The following is a 21,786-nucleotide window of genomic DNA, read 5'->3' as shown; positions in this document are numbered from 1 at the left end:
CAATGTTCTAATTGAGAAGATTTAAATCAGAGATATCCAATATTTCTTAGTTTCCAAAGCTTTCAAGAAGCATTCTTCGAAACCGCATGTGAAACCTTTACAGTATTACCATCTGCCTTGATCAGTTCTTTTCCTCCACTTTTGATTATGATCAAAAATGGATCACATTTTGATCACATTTTTGTGGTCTTCTCAACAGGATGGTAGGAATCACAGATGTTCTCTTCTGATCTGCTTTCTTTCAATTCCTCTGCCTCAGCCTCAGGACACTGATATATATAAGACCTTGTGAGTGTCATATGTTGAAGAATAGTTTGGAGCACCTGCAGCTTCAGTGTATGCATCTTGTAACATGGTTAGTGGGGGCCTTACATTTTGCTGTACTTCAAAGAAAAACATTGTGTTTATTAATGTTTAGTGAGAAAATAATGTTCATTTATAATGTTATCCTCGGGAATGTGTTTTGTGACATGATTATCATTAAAACCTTTGGCTTTAAATGGGCATGTATGTTTATGTTAAGAAATATTTGGTGACATTTTTTCCAAGACACAAATTACTAATGTATGTGCAGCAAATACAATAAATACCGCCCTGTGAACTTCAAGGACAAGCAACTTGACCTAATTTTCGACCTTCATTAACTGATTAGCAGCTCGTATAGTTAATTTACCAGCAGATAATGTCAGCACGTGACGCCTGTTAAGGTCATTGACTCAGGTCATTGCGTCAAAACAAAACAAAAAAAAAAACATCCTAAAACAGAATGTGCAAACCTCTAATTTTCAGTGTCATTGCTGCTTGCCTATTAATTCCACTCATATTCACAAACATGCTGTACACTGAATAATGGGACATAGTATGTGAGTGTTGTTTTGGATTTTCTCTCTAAGGGACTGGCTTACTTCTTGGGAAAAATACAGTATTCACCCAAATGCATTTTGGTGCCAACAGATTCTGGAAACTGCTTAAACAAACACTGATAAATTGAGATCCGAGTTTGAACATGCTGATTAGTTTATCACTTGCATGTTAAAAACACATGCAAGTGATAAAAAATGGGTCAGCATGGGTCGGATTGAAATGGGTCGGCACGTGATGTGGGACTATAAATCCCACAGTTGTTTGGGATTTTCATGTAGAAGACCATCTCTGATTCACCAGAACTAGGTAAGCCTTTTTCCTGCCTTCTTCACCTCAGCAGAACCATAATGAAGGTTAAAATGACTTTTAAGTGCTAATTATTGAACTCTCTATTCAATGTCAGGAACGTGTCATTCATCATCATGAAGTCGTCTGTTGTCTTCTGTGTTCTCCTGGGTGCTGTCCTGTCTGTCAGGACTGCATCAGGTATGTAAACCAGAAATCACTCACATTAGCCTACTACATGGACTCACTTTCTCTGCTCTGTTTGATACAACTTTGTCTATAAACCAAATTTAATATAAGTGTAAATTAGATTTATGGATCTTCAAGCGAACATCAGATTTTTTCTTTGCAGAGATATGCTGCTCCTCATGCAGCCAATTACAGTTAAGTTCAATTTTATAGCTGCAATCAATATTCATTATATAAAGCACAGGTTCACAATTCACAATTTTTGAAGTGTGTCTTAAAACAACAGTAAGGAGCCCAAATGAACATTGAAAATGTTTTTTCTTGCTGTAATCATTCCTCCTGTTCATACTGACCATTAGAAGATCCCTTCATAATGCACTTATAATGTAAGTGATGGGGGACAAAATCCACAGACCTCCTTCTGTGCAAAAATGTATTTAACAGTTTATCTGAAGCTAATATGAAGATTCTGACGTCCAAATGAGTCAAATCAAGTAGATATCTTTCAACATCACAGTCTTTTTAGTGCCAAAGTCCCTCTTTTTGTTACTATACTTCCACCACAGCTCAACAGGGAAACACTGTCTGAGGAAACACAAAGAGGGAATTTGATGCTAAAAAGACTGTAAGTGTGGCAGATATCCACTTGATATGACTAACTCAGACTGCTGAAGCCTCATATAAGCTTCACATCAACTTTGAAATGCATTTTGCACAAAATGACTGTGTGGACACACTGTGGATTTTGGCCCCCATCACTTACACTGAAAGCATTTTTCAAGAGGATCTTTTAATAGCCAGTATGAATAGGAGGAATGATTACAGTGAGGAAAACCTCTTTCAGTTTTCATATTTGGACACCTGACTGTTGATTTAAGACAGATTTGAGGAATTGTGAACCTATCCTTTAACAATGCAGAAAATAATTATGTGTATTGTGAAAGGTGTTTCTTTTAGAGATTAACCCAAACAGAAATATCACCCAGTAGTGCAGTATCCCTCATCTCTATGGACATGTCTCTAGTTAATTGTTTTGGCCAACAGACTCTGCTCATTAACCTCGCTTCCAGTAGCAGGCAGCTGCTAGCAAAAATGCTTAGATAAACCCACTGTACCGAACAATAGAAAAGGTTAGCAACTAGCAAGTCAAACAGCTAGCAGCTAAAGAAGAGAAAGATACATTTTTCAGGAGTTTGTGGTGACAGAGACAGAACCAAAGGAAAGTGAATATAGGACTTAAATTCATCAGAAACATGATTCCAGCCTAGTGTTAGCCTGATAATGATATTAAGTACGTTTATATTTTAAAACTGGCAAAAGAGATATGATTGTTACACCTCTACAACTAAGGGTTTTACATTTTTGAACTAATACAGGTGTTAATTGTTTTCTTCATAGTTCCTCCTTCTGTAGACGCTGCCCCAGTGAATAATACATTAACTGAGCTTTATGACTACACTACTCAAACCATGACCACACCCTACACTACACCCTACACTACACTGGACACTACAGCCTACCCTGAACCAGACACTACATCCTACAGTACACTGGACACTACACCCTACCCTACAATCACATCAACACCATTCCCTTCTACACAAACTTCTCCCTCGCCGAGCCAGATAATGTGTCCTGATGGATGGGAGGTGTTCCAAGGCCGTTGCTACTACTTTGTGGATGAGGGCATGACCTGGCCGCAGGCTCAGGTAAACACTGAACAATGTTGCAGCACCAAACACACACTCTCTGTAGAAAATCCAAGCTTCATTTGTAGTGAGTCTAGTTGGGAGCATGGATGTTGAACACCTTGAACTGCAAACAAGATCAATTATGAATCTTTCTATTATGAATTTTTGATCCATAGAGGTTTTATATTAAAAAAGTAAAACTTTCCTTAAGCCGAGAAAAGTGATTTAAAAATTGGTGACGTCATCACAATGTAAAGTCTATGGGCCCAGGGAGAAATCGCAGGAGGGGCCAGTGGGAGAAACACTACTGCACCATTTTCACCTCTTGTAATACATCCATGGTCAGGAACCACAACTTTCTTTTTTTAAATTTTATTTAGTTATTTATTTTTATTGAAAGCCATTAACTTCCAGGAAAAAAAAAACATTAAAAGTTTGGAAAAATGTTCCACATTTTTACTTTCTATGTCAAAATTAGGGAATAATAATTCATACACTTGACAAAGTAAATCAAAATTATGAGATAAGTCAAAATTCTGACTTATCTTAATTTTATCTTTAAAAAAATAGTAGTTTTAACTTTATATCACATAATGTTGACTTTAAAAGTCATAGTTCTGACTTAATATCTCATGATTTTGACTTTAAAAGGTTATCATTCTGCCTTACTTTCTTATAATTTTGACTCAGGAAGTCACAGTTTTGACTTGAGTGTTTTTGTAATTTTTTGTTATTCCTAATAGTTCATCTTTTTTTTCATCTTCCATAGTTATTATGTTTGCACTAAAAAGTTGAAAATATTATGGCATCTGAATCCTTTAAACAGGTCAAGAATAATGAAGAAGCTTTGTTGATATTTTATGGTCCACAGTTTATTACACTACCTGTTTCAATTCATCATTTGTACTGGTCACCATCCAGTATCTGTGTTGAGTAATGGTATCTCAATATATAAAGGACAACAAGACTTCAGAAAGCCAGACTTTAATGTGTCCCGTCCCCCCTCTGTCCTCTTCCACCAGTCGAACTGTGCCATGCTTGAGTCCATGCTGGCGTCAGTCGACAGTGTTCAGGAGTACGGTTTCCTCCAGCAGCTCACCAGCAATACTGGAAACCAGGATGCATGGCTGGGCGGTTTCTACCTACAGGTACAGTACACACCATAATATGATGTAATACTATTAGCCATGGTAGTATTATCTGCAATACTAATCTACAGTATGTTGTTGAAATATTTAAAATATGGTGCTGTAGGACATCAGTGCATCTTTTGTCATGCAATTGTAATCATATGCCAAGAGCTTTGGCTTTTTGTCAGTTGTTCTTTGAAGACAGTGGAAAGTCTTGTTGAATCCATTCAGAACTCCCTCTGCATTTCCATCCAAAATAGTATCAGACACAAATGAACAGTTCAGTGTTTGCTAATACAGGAAACACAGAGGAGTCCACTGTGTGGTCTGAGTTTCCTGCAATGACTACTTTTTAGGGCCTTTGGCAGCTTAGTGTTATGACTGCTAATGGAGTATTAGCCCCACAAATATATGCAGACTTATATACAAAAAATGTGTTTTTCCTTTGTGTTTTTGCACAAAATGCGGTTGCGGTAATGTAATTTATTAACTGCTCATTTTTACATCTTATATTTGAATGTTTCTTTATTCTGTATATAATTTAAATTAGTCTCTATTGTAACATCAAAGTGCTGACAATGATCTTGCTTTTCCTCCAGGACCAGTGGTTATGGCTGGATGGTTCCTGGTTCTACAACAACAGCTTGAGCATGGAGTCCCCAGACAGCAGCAACCCCTGTCTCATGCTCAACATTTACGGTAAGAAGCAAACACACACACACACACATACACACAGAGGGACCCTAATAATACACTCCATGAATGGTTTTTTTTTTGAAGGGTTCAACAGCAAGTTGCTCAAGAAACCAGAGAACAATAGTCACTCTGTGAGAATGATTTAGCTCGTCACACACATGGACTTCATCCTCAGAATGACAATACAAAGCTTTCAGATACTTGAGTTTGGGCATTTATTATCTTACATAACACTTTGCTCCATCATTCTCATGGCCCTTCTCTAATCTTCTCTTTTCATAGAGGGAGGGTTCAATTCCCCGTGCGACGCTGGTGGCTATGTTTCCATCTGTGAGAAGAGCTCCAATGTCCGTAAGTCAATTAATTTTCTCTGCATGACATGCAAACATATAAGGAATGTTCAGAGTGAAGTTACAATGTCAAAAAGATAAGTTCAGAATGAGACAGAGACTATTATGTATACATTATTCTTCATGATATCATTAATATATTATTATTATAATTAATATATGTATAATTTAATGTTATGATTAATTAATAATAATAATGTATTAATTACTCATTGTCTGACAATGAATGCTTGAGAGCCCTAAAGTCCTGTTAGTTATCTGATCAAATATTCAATAAAATACTGCCTATAAACCACTTTCAGAAGCACTTTCAAAGTAAAAGCGTACCATGGAAAAAGTCTACTTTGAGCAAAAATTAAGAAAAGTTTGAGACAGACTCTGCTTCACATCTGCTCTGCTAAGAGTTTAGAGAGACCCGTTTGACTCTCTGGTTTCTGTGCTGTGCTGGAAGGATTTTACATTATTATTGTGTCACAAATCCACCTACAAGTAGTGAGAAGCAGTGGAAAAGGCAAAGAACGACAGGCTATCACAGAACACACAGGATTTTTGCAAATGGTATGAATCTCAGTTCACTGCAGGAAAATCTGTGTTGTATAACATACTAATGAATATATACAGCATGCTATACTGTGGGACATGTATGATTTTCTTCTAATTATTTTTTTGACATTCACAGCACTAACAATGGTGTGTCCTGAAGGCTGGACGGGCTTCCAGGGCCGCTGTTACTTCTACAATGGTGATTCTCTGACCTGGTCTGAAGCTGAGGTAAAAACACAATATATATCTGGTATTAGAATCAATTTTATATACAGATTGTTTAAAAATACAGTAGCTGGATAAACCTGCAGTCACAGATTGGAGAAATATAAATTTGCATCCAATACTTCAATTTACAGGAAAACAAAAATGACATGGGTTTATGTACTGTGCATCATTTGCTCTTGTAATATTCACATCTATTTTTACAGTGTTTTGGCTCTGTACTTTTGATTTAAAATGAAACGATAACTATGTTAAAGTACTGATTTTTAGCTTCAATATTAGGTGCTTGGGAACTCTAGTCATTTTTTATATGCAGTTACCCATTCTTTTATCATCAAGTTATCGTCACATTTGAAAAAGGAGGTATTTATATAACACATTTTTGTTTATCCACCTCGGACATTCAAACTAGGTTTGCTGTCTCTGTGTCTCTCATTTTTTATCTGTTGGTCACTTCTTTCCTTCTCCTCCACTGCTACCTTTCTCTCCTTCTCCATTCCTCCTTGTCTACATATGTCTCCCTGCCTCCATCCCTCCTTACTGCCACCCTCTACATCATGCTTTCCTTCATTTAACCTCTCTCTCTTTGTCTCCTGCTTGTTTCCACGCTTCTTTCATCTCTCTCTTCTTTCTCTCCCCCCAGACTAACTGTGTTGGTCTTCAGGCCAGCCTGGTCTCGGTCCACAGCCCTCAGCAGTACTTCTTCCTCTATCAGCAAACCGCTGTTAATGGATTTTCTAATGCCTGGCTGGGTGGATTCTACCTTGAGGTGAGATGACCAAACAACACATTAAATAAGCTTTGATATTTTTTGTGCGGCACTGTTAGTTTGCAAAATTTCATATAAGGTCCCTCCTCAGCTGTAAATCCATTCCTTTATTGAATAATCAAAAATAAAAACAAAATACTACACTACATCCGTGTTTTAGAGTTAGTAAATTTTATGTACAATCACATTATCATGCTATTAATTAAATCTGGTTCCAGTTTATATGTTCATTGCAATGGAGCTGTAATTCTTTGTCTTTTCTAGAAAATATATCAATTAAAGGCCCCATGATATGAAATATACATTTTCCCAATTTCTATGTCCTGTCCCTGTGTTAATTGTTCATTTATCTCTTGTTATATGCCAAATACATGTCAAAAAATCATTTATTTTGATCAAAATCCCTGTCTTTTCTCTTCTTGTAAAACTGTTTTAAATGTTTGATGACTCATCTTACACTCAGGGGTATGTACAAAAGTTCATCCAATCAAATGTGACTTTGCACCAGTATCTAGCCATACCCATCATATAAAACCGCACTTCACAGTTTGTGAGTCTAATAGCTAACAGAGCAATATGGAGAGAGATAGGAAGAGATGTGTGTTTGGATATCAGTGGGCAAAAAAAATGTTTTCATTTCCAGAACAATGTGGCTGAGGTCTAATTCATTCATCTCTCCCTCATCTTCCTCCTGATCTAACAGCAGGTGAGGGAAGTGTGTGGAGCCAACAGTCCTCTTTAGCTCCATATTATGCTAAACTCTTAGGCCCGCCCACTTTTTAGCAGTCCAATCAAATGCAAAGGATTTGATTGACATCCCTCTTGTAACTGTACACTGCTCAAATATTTTGTTTCACTAGGAAATATGTCACAGTTCAGAAGCTAAAGACACTCTAGCTTCTCTTTCATGGGGCCTCTAAATCTGTCTTTTAAACCAAAAAGAAAATCTCAAAAATAAAATAAAAAAAATCAGTGACATTATCTTTTCCCCAAAGTGCAAGATAATGTCCTCTCATGGTACAAGGAAAACTAGCTAAGCAGCCTGTACTTGCAGCCTGTGAAAGAACAGAAAACACTTACTGTTTTTCTCCAGCTGTAGCACCGCTCCCTCTCGTGCACCTGATTCCAAATATCGCATGAGCTTTGTGGCTCTTTACCTGATGGGCTTGTCATGCCTTACAGCCTTTCCAGAATGTGTACATAACAGACAACAAGGTCTGAATGACAAAAAAACCCATTTTATAATGGAAAAGTAATGCATACCAAGGGTTGTAGTGAGGTGCTGATCACTGGAAGTAGATTTAAGAGTAGGAAAAAGCATCACACACTCTGGCTCCATGTGCATTTCATTATTGCATATGAAGCCAGAGTGTGTGACACTTTTTTCCTACTCTCAAAAAAACCCATTTTAACAGATAAGTTTGGTGTGTCCGACAAGAGCATGAGGCAATTCTACAGAGTTGTGTGAGAGTGTGCTTGCAGTGCCTTTTCTATGCCAATTGGTATCGTCAGCTGCAGGCAGAGGAATGCTGGAGCAATGATCTGAGCTGTTATATGATGCAATATTTCACTGTCTTACTTCAGGACCAGTGGATGTGGCTGGATGGTTCCTGGTTTTATCAGGGATTTTCTGATCAGATGTCTCAAGGCAGCACCAGCCCCTGCCTTTCAACATATGACACTAGTAAGAAAACACAGTTATACACACGGTAGTTTCTTAAGGCAATATAAGTTTCTAAGATAAAGACATGCCAGTGTTGGAATGTAACTAAATACATTAACTCAAGTACTGTGCTGAAGTACAAATTTGAGGTACTTGTACTTTACTTGAGTACTTTCATTTTATGTTACTTTGTACTTCTACACTATTATATTTCAGAGGGAAATATTGTACTTTCTACTCCACTATATTTGACACTTATAGCTACTTGTTACTTTTCAGAGTGTTCTGAAATGTATTTGCTAGTGATAAAAACAAACAATATGATATACTGTACTAATATAACACTCTAAAAGAAGCCAGTCTGCATAATAAGTACTTTTGATACTGTAACTACAAATTGCTGATTATATGTCTGTACTTTCACTTAAGTAACATTTTGAATTCAGGACTTTCACTTGTAATGGAGTAATTTTAGACCACAGTATTCTTACTTTACTTAAGTAAAGAATCTGGATACGTATTCCATGACTGAGAAGTGCTCCTGGTCATCAAATCAAACTAATCCTAACCCTAACCTTAACCCTTGCGTGAAGCAAATGCAGTTAGTTTGGGGTGAAAAAAAATTAGACTTATTTTATGATCCACTATCGACCTGTAAGAATTATTGCTATTGTTTTTAAACAGATACAGTATGACTTTAGCCATTTCTGCAGAACATCTGCAAAAACACTTCTATGTTTATACTATAGGACATAAGGAGATGTTCAGTTTTTTTCAGCAAATATATAACTCTCTCTCTCTTTCTGTATTTTCAGATGGTTGGAGCAATTATGACTGTGAACAAAGCTTCCCTTCATTTTGTGTGAAGAATGAAGTTGTATAAAGGATGCACTTTAAATCTGCTTTTCATACATGACAGACAGAGTAGTTGAAAATTTCAATCAAATGTACAAATTTAACATAAATGTATTCTTCACAAAATTGACAACGTATCAATCAAGCAATTTTTAACCTTTTTTTTTTCACATTTATATTCCAAGTTTCAACTTTACTTTTTCATCATATCATGTTGTGCGTGTTGATTTGTATTGATTTTTGTACACTATAAATAAAGGTCCTTAACTGTAACAACCCACCAAAGAAACAGAAGATGACAGTGTATTAATGTCACTCTTAAGGACACAAGTCATACAATACAAAATGATTAAAAGACACAAAAAATGTGATGATGACCAATCCTAAGAAGTTGTAAGACACACACGAAATAATAACAAATAAACAGAAATACACACACTGTAGAAACATCAAACATATATAAATCATAATTAACAGTTAGCTTTATACAAAACCTACAAATTATGTACAATTTGCTCACAATGACAATGCTAACATGCTGATGTTAAGCAGGTATAATGTTAACCATGTTAGCTATCTTGGTTTCATGTGTTGCTAATACTTACTAATTAGCATTGAACACAAAATACAGCTGTGGCTGATTGAAATGTTATTAGTTTTGCAGGCATTTTGTCATAAAACAAAGTATGGACAAATTCAAATCTTAACCTGATGATGGCACAAGAGGAAGTTAGCATCATAACACCTGGAGCTCATATTACTGAGTCCTCTTTTACATCTGGAAACCCCTTTCCTGAAGAATGTGCAGACACAAAAAAATCATATAATTAAAGATCCCCTCCAGACATATTTTAAGATGTGTATAAAATACTACTACTTTGAAAAATCATTTGTGTCTGATATGGGTTTTCCACAAAAAAGTTCCATTATCTTGTTAAAATCCTTAAATTTCGTCCTTCTCCCTCATTAAGAATTCCAGAATCTATGAATATGCAAAAATATTTCATTTCAGAAGTTTAACTGCTGAACACAAGATGTCTCCTCCTTCATTGTAAAGTTCATTCTCAGTGTTTTTGCACTGGAGGCTTCAAGTTTCCACATCACTCTTGTGTAAGTTGAATATTAGACCGGGATTGGCTTCCAAACTGTTTGTGATGTCACAAATCAAGCTCATAGGCCCACTGCTTAAAATTGTATTTTCAGTGAGCGCAGAGAAACTCTCCACTTTCAGCAGATGAAGGTGAAAACTGCCTTCTAGTGTCAAACTCCACACATACATTATTTTGCACAGTGGAACTCCAACTTAAGAACAGTTTATGATAGTGGTATGTTCACTGGGATGCTACCATGGGTGAAATGTTGCTCTCAGATAGTAGTTTATTAGCTGAATTTTTTAAGTATCCTCAGCCAGAGCACTAAAGTGTCCCTGCCATGGCCTTCATCCTTGGCAGTGTGTAACTGACACAGGCTAGTTGAAGCTGAATTTAACTCCCAACTCTGAGCCTGGGCACCAGCCACCAGCCAATGTGCACCAGCCAATCAGAGCAGAGATTCAGCAAAAATTTCTTGTGAAGACATAGTATAGTATATCACCATGTTAAGTCATAATCTGGCATTAGTTGACTTTCAAACTTTTAGATTTTTGGCTTTTTAGGATTTGTGGCTAAAAGGTTTTGGTTGCTCATTCACATCTCACTGAGTGGTGGGGATATATAAAACCTTTCTATTTGCTGAGTCACTGGTCTTGATTGATGGATAACCTTATTTACTGATCTGGGATCGGCTACAGAGCTTGTATACAGATAAGAGCTGCTCTTGCATCTGATCCAAACAGAAGACACACAAACAAACCGTTTGCTGAGGCAGGAAGGCACGATCAACATTTAGCAACAGCATGTAAGAGTTTAACTTGGTTACATTATTTCTCTGATCGGTGGCCTCATTGTTTCACATTAACACAATAAACCTCTAGGTGAGCAACCCACATGAACTTCCTGCTAAAAAATACGCAGTGAAATAAAATAGTGAAACACACGGAGAGGAATGTGTTGAATGAGACAGCTAGAACCGCTTTGTACTGTCCAACTTTGTTCTCTTTTCTTAAAGGTACACTATGCAGGATTTTGAGCAGAGGAGAGAGATGGAGACAGCGATGTAACCCGGTCACTACACAACAAATCCCGACCTCAAACCCTGCACACTGTTATTGGCTTGGGGCTACACACCCACTGCCCAAAGGCTGACGCCCAGAAGCTTTCCGAACACAGCAAAATAATAATAATAAGAAGAAAATACAGGCAGAGGGCTGTAGTCTGTAGATTAATACACTGCCACACACTTCTAGAGGGTCATAAGTGACGATTGAGAGGGATTATTTTTGTATGAGTCTATACATGTTTTTTAGTAAAATCCTGCATGGTATACCTTTAATAACATATGAAATTGAGCAGATATTTCAAAGAAAACATGCTAATTTGTAACAGCACTCAGTGGAGAAAGTTAAAGTGCATTTTGTTGTAATGAATAACTAAATAGTTTGGTTTTTGTACACAGGGCAATGCACGTTTGTTTCTTAATTATTGAAAATATTTTAAAGATATATGTGTTTTATGAAGTAAAATGGACCTTTTCTGCATGTTCATTTGCGGATTTATGTTATATGGTTATAATAATATGGTTTAGGTATTTTTCGTAATCGTATATTTTGCTGTTTTTATGGGATTCACTTTGCATTACCCATAAAGACTATTCAAGCTGAGTTAAAGTGCTGTGTAGTACTGTCTTCTGACCAGCTGGGGGCACTACACAGCTACTACAGTTATAGCTGGGAGGCTACAGCACAGAATCAGAAATACTTTATTGATCCCCGAGGGGAAATTAGGTCATGTTACAGTTGCTCACATTCTAGAAGAGAAATATATATAAGCATAGAGAAATTATAAGAAAAATGGAAAATAAGAAAAATAAGAAATATGTAAAATGTGTGCATTATACTACAATATATATAAAAACTGTGTAAAGACTGATAAGTGGGATCTATAGATGTGTTAAAAAGCAGAATAGTATAAATAATATTAGTTTAAATAAACACCAGAGTATTGCACAGATGAATTATTGCAGAAAATAATTGTACTGTTAAGTCAACATTGCACGGTTGAAAATATAAATAATTTATTAAGGGGTTATGAAGCTGCTGACAGGGATGAAATAAGTCCAAAGGGCCAGTCGATTGACTCAGAGTGTCTGATACTCTGAGGGAGGAGTTGAAAAGTTCGATGACCACAGGCAGGAATGACTTCCTGAGGCGCTCTGTGATACATCTCGGTGGAATGAGTCTTGCACTGAATGCACTCCTGTGATTGACCAGCATGTCATGGAGTGGGTGGGAGACATTGTCCAAGATGACATGTAACTTGCACAACATCCTCCTCTCTGACAACGGCTCCAGAGAGTTCAGCTCCACCCCCACAATGTCATTGGCCTTTTGGCTCAGTTTTTGAGTCTGTTGGTGTCCGCTACCCTCAACCTGCTCCCCCAGCACACAACAGCATACAGGAGAGCAATGGCCACCACAGATAAACCACTCATAAATCCTCAGCATTGTCCAGGAAATGTTGAAGGACCTCAGCCTCCTCAGAAAGTAGAGAATGCTCTGGTCCTTCTTTTAGAGGGCTTCAGTGTTCTTAGCCCAGTCCAGTTTATTGCCGATGTACACTCCCAGGTACTTGTAATCCTCCACAATGTCCACACTGACCCCTGGATGGAAACACTGGTGACTTTGCCCTCCTCAGAGGAAGGAGGCAAGATAAGTGAACATTTGTACTCAAGTAACAGTATGCTAATTTCAAAATATTGTATTTAAAGTAGTTTTGAAATAATTCTACCTTTTTCCTGTCTGCCTTCTTATCTCTCCTTTTCACTTTTCTCTTGCAATCATATCTCCTTTCTTTCTCAGCTCTCATCCTCTTCAGTAATTTTCTCTCAAGCCCCCCCCCCCGACTCCCCTGCTTTCCCTTCTTTCGCCTACTTCTTTCAAACTTTTCTTTTCTTTTACTTGTGCCTTCCTTTGTCTCTGTTCCTCTCTTTCCTCAGGCTCCCTCAGGTAGAGAAGTGCATCTGCCTTCCTTGTCTTCCTTTCAGGAGTGTCTCCTTGCAGCAATAAGGACAGGTGCTGTTATAGACATCCAGCCACCTGTTGCTTCAAACAAGGCACCTCACAGTGCTGACTCCTGCCAGGTCCTACGTAAATAAAAGCATCAGTTAGTCTGATGACATGACATCAAAATACCTTTCATTTACAGATTAATAATGATATAATAAAGGTATTTTTAATGAGAGTTTAAAAATTAATTGATTGTAATATATTATGTATTTGTAGTATGTTTTCAGCACGGTTTAACAGGTTTTTTAAAGGGGGAAAAAATCCCTTACAATTTGAAGGTCATCTCTTAATTTCTACTTGAAAAGGGCCTTCACTTGAGTATTTTTTAAAGCCTTTTTTCCCCTTAAAAACACTTAAATCATGCCAAAAACTCATTAACACAGCAAAAGAGATTATTAGTTATTGTACGCCACATGCAATCATGTATACTACATTTCAGATGCGTCCAGATGACATCACTCAATGTCTGAGTAAGTTTCATGTTATGTGCCAACTGACATGTTTGACTTGAATCTCTGTAAAAAGCCTACCAAGTAGCAAAGAATTTGCACTTTAATTGAAAAAATAATATTTGGGAAATACTTATATCTTAGCCTAGCATAATGACTGGAAACGGGGAAACAGGCTCTGTCTTAGGGTAACAAAATCTGCCTACCAGCTCCTCTAAAGCTGAATGATTACAGTAACACGTTATATCTTGTTTGTTCCATTTGTACAAAAACCTAAGCATAAAAACAGCGTTGTGGTTTCTCAGATGTAATATGCTTGAGACTTTCTTGGCTAAGCACAGTGACCAACTGGAGTGACGACATTATGCTAAGCTAAATGTAGCTTCATATTTAACAGACAGACTTAAGAGTAGCATCAATTTTCTCATCTAACTCTATGCAAGAAAGCAAATAAGCATATTTTCCAAGTTTTTTTTCTCAGAATTATGTGTCAACTTGTGTGAATAAAGTATTGCAAGCATGCTAATATAGCCCACTGTGGCTATAATGTAATCTAGCTAATTTAAGCAAATGGCTGTTAATTCCATTTGATCGACAGTTTTTTGTGGTAAAGGAGCATTACATCTAATCTCCAAAAGCAAAGTTTGTCACATCCTGCCTGGCCTTTGTTTGGTTTTTGGACTTTTTGTGTTCTTTTGGGTTCCGGTAGCTTAGAGTATTGTGTTTTTTGGTTTCCTGGTTTCCCTTTGTTTCCTCCTCCTGTGTTTGTGTGCTCCTCCCCTCACCTGCCCTGCATCACCCTCGTTAGTCCTGCCCTGCTCTGTTTTCCCCACACCTGCCCTGTGTTAGCCTCATCAGCCGTGCTCCAGCCAATCAGCTCCGTCTGTTCACTCCCTTCTCCTGAGTTCTCCAACTATTTCCCCACCTGCACCTCATCTTCTCATTAGTTCAGTTACTATTTAAGCCCTGATTTTTTGTTCAGTCTTTGTTGGATCATTTGTTTTGTCTGCTAGTTCTGTTTGGCTCTGTTTGCCTTGTTCTGTTCTTGACCATTGCAAGATTAAAGGAGATTTTTGTCAAATTTGCATTCCGGCCTCTGCATTTGGGTCCGCTCCTGCTTCCCCATTCCTGACAAAGTTTGCCTACCTACCTAATTATCTAACTGCAAAACCTTTAACCAGATTGCGTAGGTCTTAAAGCGGACTAACATCAGATCAGGTGACATGTTGCAATTAGCTCATCTCAGTCCTCCTTAATATCCAAATGACTGCAGCACCTGAACCTCACAGTCTACTCTAAATCACAGCAGCTTCTATTTTCAGCCCTTGCCTTAATCTCAGGGTTTATGTTGGGTGGTGTTGACAAAGAAAAGTGCCTCAAATAGCACATTAGCATGCAGGCTTAGTGTGCACCATTTTATAGTTAGCTGTGTGTCCCTGAGGTCAGCTCTCAGTGGAGATGTAACTGAGGTAACAGTCTTGATGAGCGGCTCTGTTGTTCCATACCTAAAGATCGCTGTTGATGCAAATTCCTGCCATCTATTTTTATTAAAACCTAGCTGTGTCCAGATAAAAATCCCATTTTAATGAGTATAAATTGCCACATTGAACATATTACCATTATTGCATTAATGACTGGAGAGCATTTTTACATTACATTTTACCATTCCTAGTGAAGTTGAGAATTATGAAAGATATGAACAGGAAAAATGTATCAATGTCACAAACCTTCAGGTGTGCTCATTTCACAGTCAGACTGTAAAATGTGAGCCAGCTGGTGTCTAGCTAATGGAAAAGTATGGTCACACTTAATTTGGACAGTGCAATGTTGAAACGCAGCTTCCCATCCAGTGACTGTAATTTTTCACTAACAATTCTAATGAGATTACTGATTTACATTTTTTCGTAGGAAAAAAGTGAGACATGGTTAAAATTGTGATGAGGCTAGAGACAAGTTGTGAACGATATTTATGTGAGAGTTCATTCCACGTGTATGTTGTCTGGTCAAGCTATGACAACTGCTGTTCCTAGACACAGTCTTAATTGCTGTTAGATTAAAATGGTCATATGGTGGTCAGGAGATCACTTCTCAAAACTTTCTAGTTTTTCTGACTTTTAGCAAGATGCATTTCTTTTTTATTATTTAGAAAAGATGTTTTCTTGTATGCATGTATAATGACAATAAAGCCGAATTGAATCAAACTGTACACATAGTCAAATTTTAGCTGTTTACATATAAATTACTGAATAAATGAAATATACTTTTCACATAACAGTGTTTATATGAAATTATTTGTAATTTCTCAACTCAATTTTAGAATTTCAGGTTGGGTTTGGGATTTGGCTTTGGTTTCAGACATCAAGTCATATAAACTGATGAATATCTATTCCAGTGAAATTCATTCACAGTATAAAAACTCAGCTGGCACTAGTATGGAGACTGACTTCACTGAGTGCAACAGCAGACAGTTTTCAGTTCTTACACAGTAGATTGCTGCAGGAAAGTGACTCACTTTTCCAGGCGTCTGATCCAACTTTGACTAAATTCTGTTTATTGTGATGAATGTTGTTCAGAGCCACCATTTTAGTTCCTGGGAACACTATGAGACTATGTTGGCAGGCTGTGCAAAGTTTCATCAGCCAGGAGGTCACTTATCTCGCAAAATATTATATAATAGAACTTTGGTTGAAATACAGATGACTGACAAATGACATCAAAAACCAGCATAAAGTGTCTAAGTAGGGTAAGGTCCAACATAAGCCAGCTTCAGTTCTCCTTATCATAAAGTGAGTTACCATCCACCTGTTTTCATGTGCAATTTCAATTAAAAACAAACAAAAACTGAGTGAAGAATCGCAAATTTGCAAAAAAGTTTCTATGCTTGGCTGAGGTGGGAAAGTTGGTGTATCAATAAAGTTAAAATATGCAAATGTGTGGTGGAAACATAATCAGATCTGTGTGGAGCGATGAGGAGACTGTAAAGTTCCTCAAAGTACTACATGAAAACAGAAATGTCAGTTTGACCAGTGCTGTTTTAACTACGTCATGTCATGTCCTCTTCCTCTTCAGTGGTTTAATAGCACCAGACCAGAGAATTAGCACCTTCAACTAACTCATGTTCACATAACATAGAAAAACACATTTTCTTTTGCAGATTTTCTGGTAATTCGGTTAAAATGTGCGCTCCATTTGGATAGAAACCTGACATAAGATTCTCTAAATCACTAAACTCTACTGGAAAGATAAACCACTCAGATATTCCCTCATTTGGTGATTTGAGGATGGTAGTGGAAGCACTGTCTAACATGTTGCTCCAAAGTTTCCGGTATGTTCAGATGGATTGAGGCATTTAATTCACATTGTTTTCATCAAAGCACTGAATGAGCCTTTGTGCCCTATATAGAGGCAACTGCATTTGTTATGTTTCTCCACTCATTTATTCAGATTTTCCTTTAATTTTATCACCTGTGTGTAAGAAATTAAGTGTGTATACACCCACCAGTAATAATATCATACATTCCAATAAACTGTGGCCTACTGTTCCAGTTTGTCTGACTCTGTTGTGTCTCGCTTTATGTAATCATGTCATTCTTGGGTGTTGTGGTTTAAAGAAATCAGTCACATATTTGATTAAATAATAAAATGGATATTCTCTGTGTCAGCCTATACACCTGCTTTATTCACATCTATGCTTGTATATTTTGCAATAAAAACTAAAAAAGGTTATTTAGTCACTTTTTAAGACATAGAGATAAAAGTATAAGTGGGATGCCACATTGTTAGTTATATTTCCAACCAAACCAGACAAAAACACTTCTTGGCTGCAGCCGTGATCACTTAGGAGTATGACGCAGTTTCAGTGTAAATCTCCAGTTGTGAATGATGTTTATTCAGGGAAGTTTCACTGAGAGGAGGATCTTCTGCCGAACACTATGATCACATTCATACCCAGAAATTCATGAGTACAACCAAAGTCTGATCTGCTGGCCACTGAGCAGCTCCACTGCAGCTGTTTGCACAAGGGCATCCTAGTGGTGGTAATGAAGGAGGGGCACTGCTTTTTCACTTTCCCCATCCAGCTTTATCCTGCCGGCCTGGGGATTGAACCAATGACCTTCAGCTTCTCCAACCTTTAGGCCACCACTGCCCATTTTCCACATACTCCACCATGCTATTTTATGGCTGTTTAACTATTTATTATTTATTGCCTAATTGCATTGATCAGTTATTACTTTTTAGTCATATTCCTTTCATTGCATTTAAAATGGGGTTGAATTTGAATGTTTTGCCTTTCTAAGCATATCATGGCGGCTGGCCCTAACCCTAACCAATTGGTAATGATGCCTAAACCTAATCTATCTAGATCAACTGTCCCTAACCCTAGCTCACTAGTGAAAAGGCTTTAACACAACCTGACCAGGCTATCTAACCCTAAACCTAAACCTAACCTCCTCCTTTGGGCCTAAACTTGAAGCCTGTATGGGTATCAGTCAAGTTGTGATCTGTATTTAATTGTTACTCTCTATTTGGGGTCAGTGGAGGGAGTGAGACATAATTTTCTCACTTTAGTTTTCCTTTTTAATTCTTGAATTTTAATTTATTTCCTTTAAAAACACTTATGATTTCAGGTTACCTACTTCTCTATGATGCCAAGAGGTTTGCTTAGTATATCCCAACTACCAGAAAGGTCCCCAAGAGGTCACAAAAATACATAAAACACACACACACACATACATCCTCTAATCTGATCAACAGCAATATTACCTAATTGATATGTAGAGTGAACATCAAAACAAACAAACAGTTTAATTCAGCATCTTATTTAATCCCAGTCAGTTAAAAATATTCCACTCTTCCTTGAATATTATACAAATTACAAAAATAGTTTTGCATAGGATAGAATTCATGACATAAATGTTTATGATTTGGAATTGTGACTGTGATTTCTTAACGTTAAAACACACGAAACATGCTGTGGTGTAGTTTTTGCTGTTAAGGGGCAGAATACTTTACTGTCCTGTACGCTCATTTCAGCAGAGAAAATTCAAAGATTGATGTATTTAACCACAACTTCAAGCAATCAATAAAAGTAGAATTACAGTTGTAAATTGAACCACTAGTATTCTGGATGTGAAATAATGTCAATAACCCACTCACTGATTGCCTCCGTTCCCCTCCTCTTGTACAGTACATCCCAACCCACATTCACCATTCCTGCTCGACTTTCTCTTTGTGCTCTGAGGGCTATAATTGGCTCTGTTAGCCCAGTCTGGCTAATGCATTATAAAAGCTCCCCTGGCCTGGCTAATCCTCCGACAGCGCTACAGATTCACACCTCCATGTCGCCACAACATGTTATGTACACGCTGAGAGCCTTAGCAAAAGCACAGTTGACACCCACAGACTGCTGGCATCCTGGGTGAAAATAGAGAGGAGAACAAGGCGGCGCTGGCAGACAGAACGGCAAAGAAGCACACAGGAAGAGAATTGCTGTTATAAGACAAACCAACATCAGGAGTAATCACTGAGACATTACAGGTGAGTCAGTGTTGGGATGCAAATCCATCTAGTAAGGGCTCTCATTTTAACTGAGGACACTGAAGACACTGAGGTCATGTCCTATCAAATGTTTTTAGCAACCTGGGGGGAGTTAACATTATACAGTTAAAACTTACACTTTTTTAGGCTGATTCTAGTTATTTCATGTAATTACACGTAATTTACTTTGCTTATTTCTTCCCTGGAAATATCCATCTGGTACAAATGATACAGAAAATAGAGATTTTTAAGTTCTGGGACAGTGATTTTAATAAGGTTGATTTGGTTGCGTTTATAAGCAGCTGCTGATACTCAGAGAGATTTCTTTCTCTGTTAAAATGAATTTGCAGAAAGTATAATTAAAAGCATAATATGACTGAAAAACAGAGACTCTCTGTTGTTGTGGTAGTTGAGCGGGGAATGATTCATGACTGCATTATTGCTTAAGTCCTGGAGATGGTATTACACTGCCAGGGTTAGATTCTCTGTTTACAGCAACCTACAGTTTAAGATACGTATGGTGTTAGTATACCTTAGTTTTGTGTTGGCTTTTGAAAGTTCCAGTTCAATGTTCATATCTTATGTTATGCTCCAATGTCTGTGCAAACTCATGTCGTGTGACCAAATGTTAAATTTCAAGTATTTGTTATTTTATATGTTGTGTTTGTACAAGGGAGTAGTGCAAGATTAAATACGCATTAAAAAAATCTTTGGAGACCCAAAGTTTACAATATTTTTATTTATTTGTCCACTTTTACACATCAAAGTGTGTTTCCAGGTGTGATGTCACTTGAATCAGTGTCAGTAGGGGCTGAAGACTACAAGTTTGAAAATGAAAAAAATCTGAGGGTGGATTTAAAAAGAAGTGAGATTACCAGACCTCTGTAGCCCGCTCCTCATCTCTGCTTGAGGCTTGAAGCTACTGCACGTTAGCCGTTACACCTGATTCTGTTTAGCCGAGTGAATTGAGTTGAAATGCATTCTGGGTGCATTCTGTGGTGCAAGAACATGCTGTCTTTGTTTTTGAGAATGTAATACATTGGAAGCATTCCACTGTAACAAGCAGATATAGATATAACATACAATCTAGACTTATTTTCCCACTCAAAATTCAGAAATCAAAGTTTCATAATTTAAGGGGAAATTTAGAGAGAAAATCAAGAGTTCAAGAGGACATAGATTGCTATGAGTATAATAATAGAACTGAATCAGCTGAATATTCAAACTACATGTCACTGTTTGGGTGGAACTTTACATCACACATTTGTCCTAAATTTTAATTTTGACTTTGACCTTTCAGACTCTAAACCCAACTGACTGCTACTGTAATATTCTCAATAACCAAATGGCTCACATGAGCACAAGATATGCTTTTGATGACCAAAGGAAACCATGGTTAATGTTTGGATGACAATAACTCAACAGCAGCATTAAACAACAGCATTCCTTCCTTAGCAGAATGAAGCCCAGATGCCTCCTCTCCGCAGTGGACAGACTTCCTACCATCAGTGAAATGCAGGAGAGCGACACAGAGGATGGAGACCTGGACTGTTCATCCCACACAATGAAGGAGTACGTGGACTCCATCAAAGAGCTCTCCCAGCCGGCCCCTTACCCTCGCCACGGCCCACTCAGAGGTCACCGCCGCTGGATGGTGCGCAGGTGCCCCGGAGTTACACCTGTTGCCTCGACTATATTTCTGAATTCCTCAAGTACCTATGCACCCTGGATTCCTGTTGACCTATCAGACGTGTCATTCACCTTACTTGACCAATCAAACTCTGAGACATCGCTGCGTTTTAACCACAACCTGTTGGATCGGTCGGCTTCACAGTCTCTTTTTGCAGGCCTGGTATGAGCGAAAGCTGGGATTAGCAGGTGAACAGATTACCCTCACGACTGGATTTGCTGGGTTATCCCTGCAGCGTGCTTTGACATCAGCTCCATGTTGCATGATTCAGTTATGTGTAAGAAGTAATTGAGTACAGACACTTTCCAAAAGTGATATGCATTCCCTTTGAAGTGCTAAATGAGTGCAACACATGAAACAAAAGATGAAAAGGGAAAAATATCAAGGGCAAAACAAACAAATGAGCACAGCCCGCCCAAGGCGGCACAGAAATAAGTGGCTGCGTAGGGCCTCTTAGCCACCAGGGGGCCCCAAAGCAAACTGAAAATATGAACGCTCTTCTGAATCCTCATTTAAATATTTAAAGACACACTCCCTTATTTTTGCTATCAGACTCTGCTCATGGCCCCAAACAAGCTTGGCCAGGCCCTGTAGATGAGATGAATAAAGCAAAAAAAGCACCTTAACTTAACCCTGCACTGTATAAATGTATATGTACTGTATATATAAGCTTAAAATGGCTGTTGT

The 21,786-nt window shown here is 37.8% G+C and overlaps 1 protein-coding gene across 1 annotated transcript; it reads left to right on the top strand.

Annotated features, from left to right (window-relative positions):
* Positions 1-806: 806 nt before the first annotated feature.
* Positions 807-9,400, top strand: LOC137179589 (macrophage mannose receptor 1-like). The gene is made up of 9 exons (XM_067584392.1): positions 807-1,350; positions 2,737-3,047; positions 4,052-4,177; positions 4,759-4,858; positions 5,138-5,206; positions 5,885-5,976; positions 6,617-6,742; positions 8,327-8,426; positions 9,221-9,400. Exons 1-9 carry the CDS (start codon positions 1,287-1,289, stop codon positions 9,286-9,288), a joined length of 1,056 nt encoding a protein of 351 aa, XP_067440493.1. The 5' UTR covers positions 807-1,286; the 3' UTR covers positions 9,289-9,400.
* The last annotated feature ends 12,386 nt before the right edge of the window (positions 9,401-21,786 follow it).

This window comes from Thunnus thynnus, chromosome 3, assembly GCF_963924715.1.
Source record: "Thunnus thynnus chromosome 3, fThuThy2.1, whole genome shotgun sequence".
Taxonomy (NCBI): domain Eukaryota; kingdom Metazoa; phylum Chordata; class Actinopteri; order Scombriformes; family Scombridae; genus Thunnus; species Thunnus thynnus.
This window is presented reverse-complemented; position numbering and strand designations above follow the sequence as displayed.

Coding starts and splice junctions, on each gene's coding strand:
- LOC137179589 (XM_067584392.1), top strand. CDS start 1,287: ATGAAGTCGTCTGTTGTCTTCTGTGTTCTCCTGGGTGCTGTCCTGTCT. Junction 4,178..4,758: donor TGGGCGGTTTCTACCTACAG/GTACAGTACACA, acceptor CTTTTCCTCCAG/GACCAGTGGTTATGGCTGGA. Junction 5,977..6,616: donor TGACCTGGTCTGAAGCTGAG/GTAAAAACACAA, acceptor CTCTCCCCCCAG/ACTAACTGTGTTGGTCTTCA.